A 13,050-nucleotide genomic window follows, 5' to 3' on the forward strand; every position below is an offset into this window, starting at 1 on the left:
ATGAAAAAATAAATTTTTCAAAAAAAAAAATAAATAAAATTTTAGTAAAAATAGGAAAGACCAAAAAGATAAATTGAAAAGCTTTACTTGAATTGAAAAAATTGGAAATGTTTTGGGGTTCGACATATAAAATTCAACCATATAGGTACATAATTATATTAGATTGTCAAATATCTCCCTTCCGCCCCTTTGTTTTTGAATTTCGCGGCTATGTATAAAGCGTTACAGAGCTCGTATCGATATTGCGTCCAACAGTTAACGACGTGTAAACATGGAGTTCAGTAGCGCCGAAATTCGCACTATATTAAAGTTTTCCTTCGTTAAAGGGAAATAAGCTTGAGAAACATTCCGTGAGATTAATGGTGGTTTGGGGGAGTGTACTCTATCGCTTCGAACTGCGGAGGAATGGCTTCGACGATTCAGAGCGGGTGAAAACGCCACCATGGATAAGCCAGCCGTCGGAAGACCTGTGACGACGAACACCGATCAAATCATGGAAAACATCGTGTTAGACCGGCATGTGGCATCTCGTGACATCGCCCAGAAAATGGGAGTTAGTCACTAAACCACTTTAAACCATCTGCAGAATGCTGGATACACAAAAAAAGATTGATGTTTGTGTGTCGCATGATTTGACGCAAAAAAACCTTCTGGGCCGAATCAACACCTGCGATATGCTGCTGAAACGAAACAAACACGACCCATTTTTGAAGCGTATGTTGACTCGCGTTGATAAAAGGATCACATACGACAATATCAAGCGAAAACGGTCGTGGTCGGAGGCCGGTGAATCGTTCCAAACACGTCTGGTTTAACAGCCAGGAAGGTTTTGCTGTTTTTTATAAAACATTGAATAAAGAGCAAAAAGGTGGTAGGGAGATATTTGACAACCAATACATGTATGTATATGTAGAGTTCTAGAAAATGTCACCATTATCATTGCTGCGCTATCAAGTTCTTGTATGTTTACGGCTCCCTAAACAAAGCTTTTACTTACAACAACACATGTACGTACGAGCATATGCACGCAAGCGTGAACATCCATCTATACTTAGTACTTAGCTTAAGCTTAAAACTATCAGGTACTTGGGCATTGAAATGCAAATGCTTAACATAAACTTTAGCAGCTAGCGCTCGTACGCATCTGCGTGTCTGTTTGCATGCATGTAACTGTGTATATTGACTTAAGCAAAGTTAATTACAGTATATAGTATATTTAAATTTTTTTGCTAGTTTTTATTTTTATTCTTATTATTTTTTCAATTTCGTATAAATATTATGCCTTATGCTATGAGTGAAGAGTACTTTTGTAGTTATCAGCAAAAATTTGGACAATCTGAAGTAGCACATATTAAACGTGTGTGTATATAGGTATTTTCGGATGCTTTTCTTTTTCAACGAGTAATATTCTTATTTGCTTAGTTTCGCAAGGTTAGGAATAACCACTGTTTTAATAAATGCTGTTTTGTAGGCTTTTAGGTTTGCTCAATGTTTGTATGCACGTAGATTTAGAAATATTTATTAGGACGCTCGCTACCAGCTGTTTGTTGTTATATTAAATAACAATATTCAGTACTAAGTTTCGGGTAGGCTTTTGGTTGAGTTTAGTTATAAATATTTTTTTTTTGTTTTGCTGGTTATGCTTATTACAAACACTCATACATTGTATGTTACTCTGAGTGTATTTGCTGTTCGTGCCAGTTTTTATACATACTCGAAATTTTTTCCGTTTTTTTTTTATTTTTTATTTATCTAAATGCTTCCATACTTATGTTTGCATGAAGGCATGCATGTTTGTATGTATGCATATGTATATTTTAGCGTTGGTCTTGCGTACTTTTTGGTTTGGTATTTTACGAATTTCAATAAATATTAATCATCTAATCTAAATGCATACATTTGCATGTGTGTATGTGTTTCGCTTGCTTATGCCTACACAACTAAGCTGTTGCAGTATTCAGTTCACTTCGAATTTTTTAAATATTACAAAATCTGTATTTACTCATGAGTAGTCTGTGTTTACTTGCTCTCTTTTTATCGTAAATATTTCAAAGTTCTCGGGTTAAAAGGATATTAATTTCATATTCATTTACCTGCAAAATGTAGTCATCCAAGTTGAAGAGCATCAAAATTGCATAACATGTTTAGTCGAAAGAGCGCAAAATAAAAGTTGTTTGGATTTTTCCACTTGAATTTTCTTTTAAATAAATATGAAAGGAGATAATAATAATTGTAAAAGCTTCAGCTGGGTTTCAGGCGATGAAGAAACGATGTAATATAAAGCACCAACATTGAAAGAAATTTGAGTTCTGGTTATAAAATGGTTATTATATATTGGTTATACGAGTATCTGTTAGTGGAAGTCGAAAATTTTAAGCTGCATACGTATGTATGTATATATAATAAGTATGATTGTAAGCAATAAAATACTCAATTTCGATTTTTTTGATGATACGTTGTTTTGCATTTTAGGGGACGATATTGTACGTATGTGTTATAAGTAGCTTGTTCACTTGCTGGTGATTGAAGCATGTCCGTTAGCGATCCAAATAAGCAAAGCATTATATGGCGTATTATTGTATTAGTTTTAGGTACTCAATGAGTTGAAGCGCGTCGTGAAAAGTTGCTAGGCTGTCTCATAAGCGTTAAACTGTTCTAATACGCATTTCAAAAATTTGCCCATATCATTCGGAAAATATTCGAATTTTTTTGGTCATGAAAAGTTTCAATGATTTTAAGGGTGTGAAATTGGGAAAAATCGAATTTCATTTTTTTCGAAATTTTTAAAAAATTGATTTCGAATTTTTTTTACAAAATTTTGAAAAATCGATTTTCGAATTATTAATGAAATTAAAAAAAAATCGTAAAATGATAGTTCATACCTTTAAAAATATTCTTAAATTTCAAATCGATATCTCAAATTGTTTGTGAGTTACAGCCATTTAAATGGCAACCGTTTAGTTCAATCAGGCCAGTCAAGTGCAACACAACATTGTAGTTCATATCGAAAATTAACTTTTTTTTTAGAAATAATGCTCGCTGTAAAGAAATTATCGTCTAACATATGATCGACGAAACTGAGGCCTATTTTGAAGCGTACGGCAAAGAAATTATGTAAGTATATCAAATAGTTGAAGGGTTGCCATAATCAGTGTATCACTCTTGAAGGGAACTATGTTGAATAAAAAAAAAATATGGCAGGAGTTCCAAAGATTTAAAATTTAAAAAAGTTGACATTTTGGCCATTTAGATATTCAAAAATAACTCCATTATGAATTTTTCAATGTTAAAGCCGTTTTGGTGTCTTGACATTAGCTTTGAACGCGTTTTTGGTGCTATTGCTATGATATCTAATCAGTCGATTAGATCAAGTCAAGTTTTCCGCTGTAGAATCACTAATCTGTCACTGTTTTTATTTTATGGTGACGACATGAGTAACAATCTTGACGAAGGCGATGCGGACTTTACTTAAAGAATGCATAACTTTATAAAAATAAAATTGGAAAAATTATTCGAAATGCAAGCTGATAAACTAGAACACCGCCTTAAATTTATATAAAAAGTTTTTGAAAAATATGCTTTAAATACTGACTACAGAAGTGCTCAACATTTTCAAAGCTTAAGCTTAAGTGGAAAAAATTAAGAGCACAACGTAAGCTCATTACAGTTGCTAACATTGCAAGAATTTGCGTTATTACTTTCATGGAACTTTCCTAACTGCTTTCGTAAGTGGAAAAGTTTCCGCTTTGTTGAAGTAAAAGCCTACCTATGACCTTTCCTTGCCACAAAATATTACACATCAGGCCTTTGTGAACCTCTTACGGTAATTTTTGCAACCTTTACCTTAAACTTGAAAACACATTCCGTTTCGCACACTTTTTCTCACATTTTTCATTTCCTCAGTAAAGTATATTAATACCCTCTCCATCGCACATTCATAATTTATGCCACGCAGAATGAAATTGCAAGCTTAGCAACCACTGCTACTGTCAGCATAGAAATTCAGTTGCAAATATTTTAATCTGGATGGAATTCTGTGAGCGAATAGTATATTTGTAAAAAGGCAATGCCGTGATAAGACAAATTTATTTGTAAATTTCACACATCAAAAGCAGAAGTTTAAGGAGCAACATTGGCATTTCTTGAAAGAATGAATAATTGTGAAATAAAATTTTACTCGAGAACTTTGATACTTTTGGCTTTAAAGACATCGAATTTGTAAAGAATTTCTAAACTGAACTAAATTATGACAACAGCTTAGACTATATAGAAACATAACACTTACTTACGCTATGTCCACATTGCTAGCCATTCTAAAGATTTTTAATGATTTTGAGATCAGTCTTTCATTTCTAATGGGACTATTTACCATATAAAATATTATGCTCACTTCATATATGTACCTACACACAATTTATATTGACTTGCTTAGATAGACGCTCTAAACCGCTGTTGGTGGTGGCAACAGCGATGAATTTGACGATCTCAAATAAGGATTACCGTAAATGGCGCTATAACGTGGATCCACACTCATCGCCACCGAACTGGAAATGACATGCGTCGCGGTGCTCTGATTACTACAGCTGCCATTCGGCGAGGAGCTCACCACAGACGCTGTGGTGGATTGCAAACTCGGCAAACCATTGTCTTGGCGTATTTCGCGCGAACCGACAATACTACTCGTCAGACTGCCGCTCGCACTACCGTTCGAGAGGAAGGTCATTGGCATTGTTTGTGGTGGTGGTGTTTGTTGATGATGTTGTAGCGTTTGTTGCATATGTTGTTGTTGCAAGTGATTATGGTGATTATTCTGTAATATTGTCGAACTGCCATTCGATTTGGTGGAACAAGTGGTGAGATACTGTGGTGGCGGGCTATAGTGTGTTGAGTAGTCGCCATAGGGTACATAGCCGCCGGATATGTCCACTTTCAGATCACTGTAGTTGGAGGTGCGATCGCCGGCTTCCATTTTACAAGCAACACCGCCATTCTTACTTATCTGATGCTCGCTTATCACATCGGCCGGTGGTAGTTTGGTGCGCTTCTTACACTTGAAATAGATTATAATGATAATGATGAGCACCATAGCACAGCCGACCACGGACGTGCCACCAATAATAATCATCATAGGTGAGATGGTTTCTGTGGATAAAAGAGGGCAGAAAATAATATTATTTATAAGCAATTAATTCGTTATTTATTACAACATGTGAAATCGAAGTGTTACATTGGAAAACGTAGTCTACATGAAAGTGCTGAACCGAAATAAAGTACTCCCCATCGTAGGATTCTATCTGAACTGCATGACTATGTACTACAAGTTGAGTAGCATTGGCATAACAGAGTCTACCGAAAAGACGTAGCTTTTTAGATTTACTATAAGTTGCATGCGCTGTAGTGAATATAAAGGTCTAAGTTCTTCTAATAGGAATCTGCTTCAGCTATTTCGTACAATCAAACATTGCCATATGTATATTGAGAGCAACCCCATTTATTGACTACTATCTACGTCATAAAATCAACTAATGGGTAAAAATAATTAAATTCAGTTTATTTAGGCTAGGGAAATATTGACCGATGCTGCCTTTTTTGCTACCAAATCACATTTTATTAACTGAAACGTTTTCAAACGATAATATCAACCGCGAGAAAGTGTAGGTAGCAGGAAGATCGAGAATACAACTGCGAATGGTCGCATTGGTGCTAACCAAACTGCAGAGAATAGTGTGAATGTGCAATTGCAAATGGCTGCATTAAACAAGATTCTGGATACCACTCCACCCACAGTACTCTGAGCATACCGCTGACATTCTTAACTCAACTAGACGCGCTATTCAACAAAGGGTTTTCTATAAAAGTAGGTGACGAAATAACTAGGATAATTTCGCTACCAATAATTATCTCAAAAGAAGCACTTTACAACTTTTTACCCAAAACAGAACTCAAAAACAGTGGGAGAACTAGTACTGCATGCCAGTGGGGCCCATAATCAGACTCTCTCTGCATATATAAGTGCATTTCCAAGTATTTTCTAAGCAAAGGCCTTTAAGTCAATTTAAAGATGTTATCCTACAGCCGAACTATTCGAAAATTGAGAATGGCTTAGGCGATAGGACTATATATGTTATTTTTGTTGTGTATATCTGATTCGAAAGTAGCTTCGGAATGTCGAGAGAGCGAAAAGAAATAAAACTAAACTCATGTCCTTCGCTAAATGAAAATATTACTGGAAGCGTAGAATGTGAAAATGTTCTGTTCGTTAAAAAAAAAAAAAAAAAAAAAAAANAAAAAAAAAAAAAAAAAAAAAAAAAACGACTAGGAAAAAGAGACGGTGATAGGACCACCATTCCATAAACGTTAGTCTCAGTTGCTGTATTCTATTGAAGAAGAGCTCTAGAGGTAGTAAAGAGCATAAAGAATGAATACTGGTTACATAATCCTGATTAAAATGCCCCGTCAGATAAATAATCATTCTGATGATAAAACAGGAGCACTTTTAACAATGTTTATATATCACTCATAACCCTTTCGTTTGTTCCACAAAAGATTTTCAGTTGCTTAAAAAATGAATTTGAATGTTAAAGCAGTATTGTATAAAAGTTTCCTCGCTTTTGAAAAATATAGCACTTATTTTTATATATTAAATATATGAAACAATGTTTTTCGTTTCGAGATAAATACCTCAATAATTTAATGCAATTCTTAATATAAATGTGCCATGTGCTTATTATAATATTCCAAGCAATCCTCAACCAATTTTCCATGCACACCTCACACCTCAGCCTGCAATGCTGTACCCACATGCATCGTTTATGCACGCAATTACCTTCACAAGCATACACACACACACACTTATAAAGTATATGGTTGAAAAGTGGGTGAAAGTACTCACTTTGTGCTTGCAAATTGATTTCCAACACATCGTTGCCATAATCGTTCACCACTGTGCAATTGTATTTGCCATAATGATACGCTTGACTGTCACGAATGATCAGAGTCGATTTAACGCCACCCGGCACCGGATCCACCAATATCGAGTAGTCGTGTCCGTATTCAGCGCTGATTTCATGTCCATTAAATGTCCACGAGACGTGACGCGCACGTGGCACCGATGTTGCGGAACATTCAAGGCGCGCTGTATCACCCACCCAACCGAATTGATATGGTGGCGAGTAAATGGTGGGCGAACCTTTCAGGTAAACATACGCATCGGTGCTGATTTCTTTGTAGCCGGGCACATTGGCTTTGCAATAGTAGCGACCGGCTGTTTCATTGCTAACGGTAAAGGTGAGATTGGAATTGATGCCAACGACCTGCAAGTGGAGGTAAAGAAAGCAAGAAATAGTTATTGGAAATATAATGCAATGGAATTTTTGTTTCTTCTAGCTTTTTAGTGAGCTTCGAGCATTATTACATGCGCTTGTTTTGCCTTTTGATATACAACTATTTTTAGAAGTTATATATTTTTATTTCAATATGAAAAATTAACGCTTAGCATAGCTAGTATATATAAATTCACGCACCCTATCGCTTGGATGCTGTATCCATACAATGTCTGGCGTCGGATTGCCGTCCACTTCACAGCCCAAAGACACCAAAGTGCCAATGTCTGCTTCGATCGACTGCGGACGCTGACGAAAGCTGGGAGCGTCTGAAAAAGTTATAAGAAAATATTTTTATGCATATAATAAAAAGTACATAAAAAACGCTTGAAGTTTATAAAATTATTGAAATAACTTTTTATTTCATATTTTCATGCAATTTTTACTTACAACTGATATCCAGCGTCTCGCTATCTTCACTCTTGCCCACTGAGTTTTGCACTTCGCACTTGACAATGGCATCATGAAATTTCCTCGTGACATTTCGAATTACCTGTATCGGAAAATGCCAAAATATATTTACTCGAAATATTAAATGAGAAACAAAATAGTTTTTTTATTGCAAAAAAATTTATTTTTATGTACCATTTTATATTGCAGGATTTATGAGTTCAATCATAATTAAATGAATTACAGCGTGTTAATTGCAGCAGTGCGCAATATCTCAAAACGCTAACAATTTCTCAAATAATAATTATTATTATAGCATAAATGCAAATCGAGTTTAATATTCTTGTAATGCATATACACTTTCCGTCATACGGGGCGTATGAGTAACCCGTAATTATGCTTATCAGCACTTAACTAGCAATGGCCGCTATCTGTCGCCAGACACTGGCATAAGCAATGCTGTAATGGAAATGGCTGCTAATAACAATCATACAATCCGCGGTGCTGACTAGTTGTCGGGTCCAGTTGGATGCGGCGCATGCATATAATACACACACAAGTACAATGTATGTATATACATACAAATGGATATGCGCACATATATTATATTTCAGTATACGTCGCGCGTCTCTTTGGGTAATTAAAATACGCAAATAAGTGCTCGTAAATATAAAGAACAGCGGCGCAGCAGCCCCAATGAAGATCTACCAATCACAGTCAACTTAAATACTAAAACGTTCAACGACTGCAAAAGATTGTTATGCGGTCTGTAGGCATTATCTAACCAGTTTACAATTGATATGAAAACGTTTTTCAAAGCCACTTTTAACCGTGCCACATAATTTAGCGCCGCTGCATACGGCTGCGATTCAACATATTTTCAGCCATAACAAATTATGAGAACGAGGAGCCTGTTTTGGCCACACACGGAAGCACATACGCATACACAGAAATAAATAAGTATGTGTATGTATATGTGCATGTGTTGCACAAATGTAAGGGGGAAGTGACGCATGGCTGTAATTGTTGTGAAAATTGCATTCGCTGGCAGCTGCTGAGCAACTGGTTGCAAGTGGCAAGTGGCATAAAGAGACTGGTGTGTAGTTTAGCAAATAATTTGCGTTCTATGCTACGGGTACTGGCGGTGGGTTGAGAGAGAGACCAGTCTGTTTTGGGTAGTTCTAACTGCCATGGAGTATTCAGAGGTGCTTTGATTTCAATTGCCAAGGACTGGTTTACGTAGCAAGTACATATATTAGGGTGAGCCAAAAAAAAAATAGTTTTTTTCTTTTTTTGATACTTTACCAGTCCAGTCGCTTAAACCATATTTGAACCTGATCGGAACGATCGATATCGGACTATTACAGCATATAGCTGCCATACAAACTGACCAATCAAAATCTAGTCGTTATATGGAAAACATTTTTATTTGACAATGTAGCTTCATGAATTTTGGAAACATTTGACTGATTTGATTAATTCTCGAAAAAATCGTTCAGATTCAGTGCCATTATAGCAAAAAGCTACCATGCAAACCGATATAAGCATTTTATTTTTTCTTGTATTGTTTGAATTTTTAATGTAATTGTAAACGATGCTTGTAAGAAGACATACATATAGTAAGATTTTTTGTGAAATCACCAAAGAATGTCTTAAAGCACTCTTTAAGTCATAAATTTTTTGACTCTTGGATGACACTTTTCCCTAAAAAAAAAAAAACTGATTTTTTTCGACCCACCCTAATAAATTCAAAGATGAAAATTTTTATCACATTATACAGTTGATCACTAGCGCACGATATTTTTACGGTATTAAAAAAAGTTGTAGACCACCCTAATATTTATATAAATATGTCTGTACTATACCTCAGCTCGTAGGTATGTAAGTCGTTATATGTGATCATTTTCTAGCTAAACGTGCGCCAAATGTAACGCAGCAACAAGCGCATTAAATTGCCACAGAAGCTGCGAAGCTGGTGTTGACGCTAGCAGCCCCTCATTCAACCAGTTTTTTTGTTGTTATTGCTGTACGCCATTTAATATGGCCGCTGAGGCAGAGTGTTGTGACGCGTTCGATGTACATAGTTAATTACCATTTGGACGGACACTGGTGAAATTAATTGCAATAAGTCGTGTGCGCTATCTAAGAACAACAACAATACCATGAATTTCTACAACCAAAACCGTTCAATATTAAGCGTCAAGCTTTCAACGCCGCAAAATTGCAGCGCTTCCATTTGTTATCGCATCAAATGATTATGATCGTTGCGGCAACGGGTCAACTCTACTGCGCTTGCTTTTGCTCTTCACCACCCGCACCCACAAAGCGGCATAGCGTCTGCCCGGGGGCAATAAAAGCAGCGGCAACTGCCAAACTGGTTGCTACTTTCTAACTGTTTGCTAGTGTCTTTAATTCTACACATTAACGTTGCAACATTTCGCTTGCCACACGTAACAATCAGCGATCGCGTAATCGCGTAATCGCTGTGGCAGCAGCAAAAATAATAGCTATGTATGTGCAACATTTGCTCTACAAATACATATACGCTACTGACGCTGGTGCAATCTGAAAATGTTTAACGCTTTTGTTGTTGTTGCATGGCCACATGATTGGCTTGTGTTACGCGAATTATCGGGCACAGCGGTGGCAAGCATGACAATTCTAACATTGGAGGCGTGCAACAGCAACTGCCACTCCACATTAACCTCAACCCAACCGAGTGCACTCCCATTCACTGCCTCACACCGTAACTAACTACCTATTCTCCTATGCTACAATTCACTCCACACCCAATCTACGCGCATGTAACCACCACCCCTCCATTGACGCTACGTTGTTCACTCAAACACTACAAAACGCTCGAATGGATTTGCTATGCGCTAGTTCTTTAAAACAATAACAAAAAATAGACTTAAATCCATGCATATGCATTGTTTTTGTTGTAACTCACCATCTCGGTTTTTTGTCCACCAACAATTGGTTCATCGTTGATGAACCAGCGATAGCGCAAATCACTGGGATTGGCATCCGCTTTGCACTCTAATCGCACCTGTGCAAACTCCGGTATACGTCCATCCTCCAACGCACCGCCAATTATGTTCACTTTAACTTTTGGTGCGTATTTTACCTGAAAAATGGATAAAAGAAGAAAAGTCAAAATGAGTCGCGTGGAAGTAGCGTTTAGAAAATTGCTGTGAATTGTGCGCTGCTGTTGTGGCAGTAGTTGAAAGCTCCAATTTAAACTGTTTTATTTTACAGCATATAACTATACTTTGTATAAAAAAATAAAAAGTCGGATGTAAATTTGGTATGTGTGTATGAATATCATAATAGATATATTTGCATAAGGTATGAAGGGGCAAATGAAGTAGAGAATTTTTTTTTTTCGTTTCTTATAAGTCCTAAGCGTCTATATATACTAAACCCTGTTAGAGTCTTAAACTACTATACGAGTATATGTGGCAATGGTTCAACACCTTCTACAAGTTTACTTAGCTAACTCAACGTTCAACTGTATAAATAAGCACTCCTTTAAAAACTGCTTCTCAAAACTAAATATAATTGTTTACAGCACAGATATCTAGAATGTGCACGAATGCCCCTTATGCCGAAACATTTCCCAAATTCCCGTGTTAATAGTCTTTGGTAGAACAAAACTGGCTATTTTCGGATTACGTAAACTCGATTGTCATGTGAACAGGACCCTAAATTTTCGCTGGCGACCACCTTTGGTGTGTTTTATAAATTGCTTACCACTCTATTGATGCATATAGAATTTCGTGACTTAAAAGACCCATTCATTAGAAATGAATAAACTGATTTATCATGTTAAAAAGAGTTCACAGATAGAACTGTTTAAATATCAAACTATTAAAAATCAAATCTGTAATACTTTATCCATCCAAAACCTAAAATAGACCTAACATACATATTAAAATGTCATACATGGGTCATAACAAGTCTCTTAATTGGTTAATGCAGGGCGAAAAAATATATATAATCCAACTAGTGGGAGACAAATATATGACATATTTAGTTATTTACATTTCCGGTGTGGATTACATATAAGTAAAAAAAGGACATTGAAGGGCTAGAAGTTGATGTAAAGAGAGTGTTGCTTATATTTGATTTTACTAGATTTCTTCTCCTTAACAACCAACCATCTTATGTATGAAAACAAACTGTTCCAGAATTTTGAGAAAAAACGTAAAAACCGACGGGAATTTTTAGCTAATTTAAACCTAAAAATTATTATACTAAAATAGAGAGGCATATTTAAACTTCTTCCAAAAGTTTCGAATAAAAAATTATATATATTTTCACGGAAAAATGTGGAATAATTTTTAATTTTTTTAAATCCTGCGCAAAACCTAGACTTATTTACGAGTTCGATGTGGTATGAACTATGTCTTTATATATAAAAATTACATGTCGCATTTTGTGCGGTGTAAAATCCCAAACTATTAAACAGATTATAATACAATTTAGCACACTGTATACAATTTGATCCAATTTACAATATAGGATAGTTTATATCTTTATTATGTTAAAAAATTATTAAACAGATTATAATACAATTTAGCACACTGTATACAATTTGATCCAATTTACAATATAGGATAGTTTATATCTTTTATATGTTAAAAAATTATTGAAAAAAGGCCGTTTTTTGCTCAAGGAACCCATGTAACCCCTTAATTGAGAAAAGAACGTACGGTCTATCACCCTTTGATCATATGAGCTGATTGCCCCTATTGCAGTAAACGTAGACAAAACATAAAAAAGTTGGTTGGTAATTTTGCGCGAACAGGCATCGCTGTTCTTTTGCTTTACTTTTCATTCCGATAACAAACCAATCAGAAAAAAGCCAAATTAAAGCCACTGCTCAGCTTACTATCCAAAACAATCGCTGATTTCCAAAAAAAAATTTAAATAAGTAAATAGGGAGTATTGCCATAAATTGGAATTGGCGCAATTTAAAAGATACAAGTGGTTGGACCACCAAAATTGTGCTGTTTACTATAATATAAATATAATATATCATACTAAGGTGCTATAACGCGTATACTTAACTCAAATTGTTATGAGAGACAAAACAACGCAAAAAACACTAGAATATGCAATAGTTGACGAAAAGATATGGAAGTGATTTAAGAAAGTCGGCAATTTAGTTTTATGGAAATTCTGATAACTTTTTATGATTCTATATAATTTCATATCCAGGCTTATACATGTAAATATATAAAAATACGTCGTACTTAAGATATTCAGGTAAATC

The 13,050-nt window shown here is 35.5% G+C and overlaps 1 protein-coding gene across 1 annotated transcript in view; it reads right to left on the minus strand.

The window, feature by feature from the left end:
* Positions 1 to 2,813: 2,813 nt before the first annotated feature.
* Positions 2,814 to 13,050, minus strand: part of LOC108974966 (irregular chiasm C-roughest protein) — a 58,700-nt gene continuing 48,463 nt past the window's right edge. Inside the window, exons 5-9 of the mRNA XM_018943110.1 lie at positions 10,723 to 10,899; positions 7,773 to 7,875; positions 7,524 to 7,651; positions 6,893 to 7,313; positions 2,814 to 5,142 (exon numbers count right to left, since the gene is read on the minus strand). Coding sequence (XP_018798655.1) covers positions 4,442 to 5,142; positions 6,893 to 7,313; positions 7,524 to 7,651; positions 7,773 to 7,875; positions 10,723 to 10,899 — 1,530 coding nt within the window. The 3' untranslated portion in view covers positions 2,814 to 4,441. The remainder of the gene's footprint in view (positions 5,143 to 6,892; positions 7,314 to 7,523; positions 7,652 to 7,772; positions 7,876 to 10,722; positions 10,900 to 13,050) is intronic.

The sequence above is a fragment of the Bactrocera latifrons genome, unplaced genomic scaffold, assembly GCF_001853355.1.
Source record: "Bactrocera latifrons isolate USDA-ARS-PBARC rearing strain unplaced genomic scaffold, ASM185335v1 scaffold_6, whole genome shotgun sequence".
NCBI lineage: Eukaryota > Metazoa > Arthropoda > Insecta > Diptera > Tephritidae > Bactrocera > Bactrocera latifrons.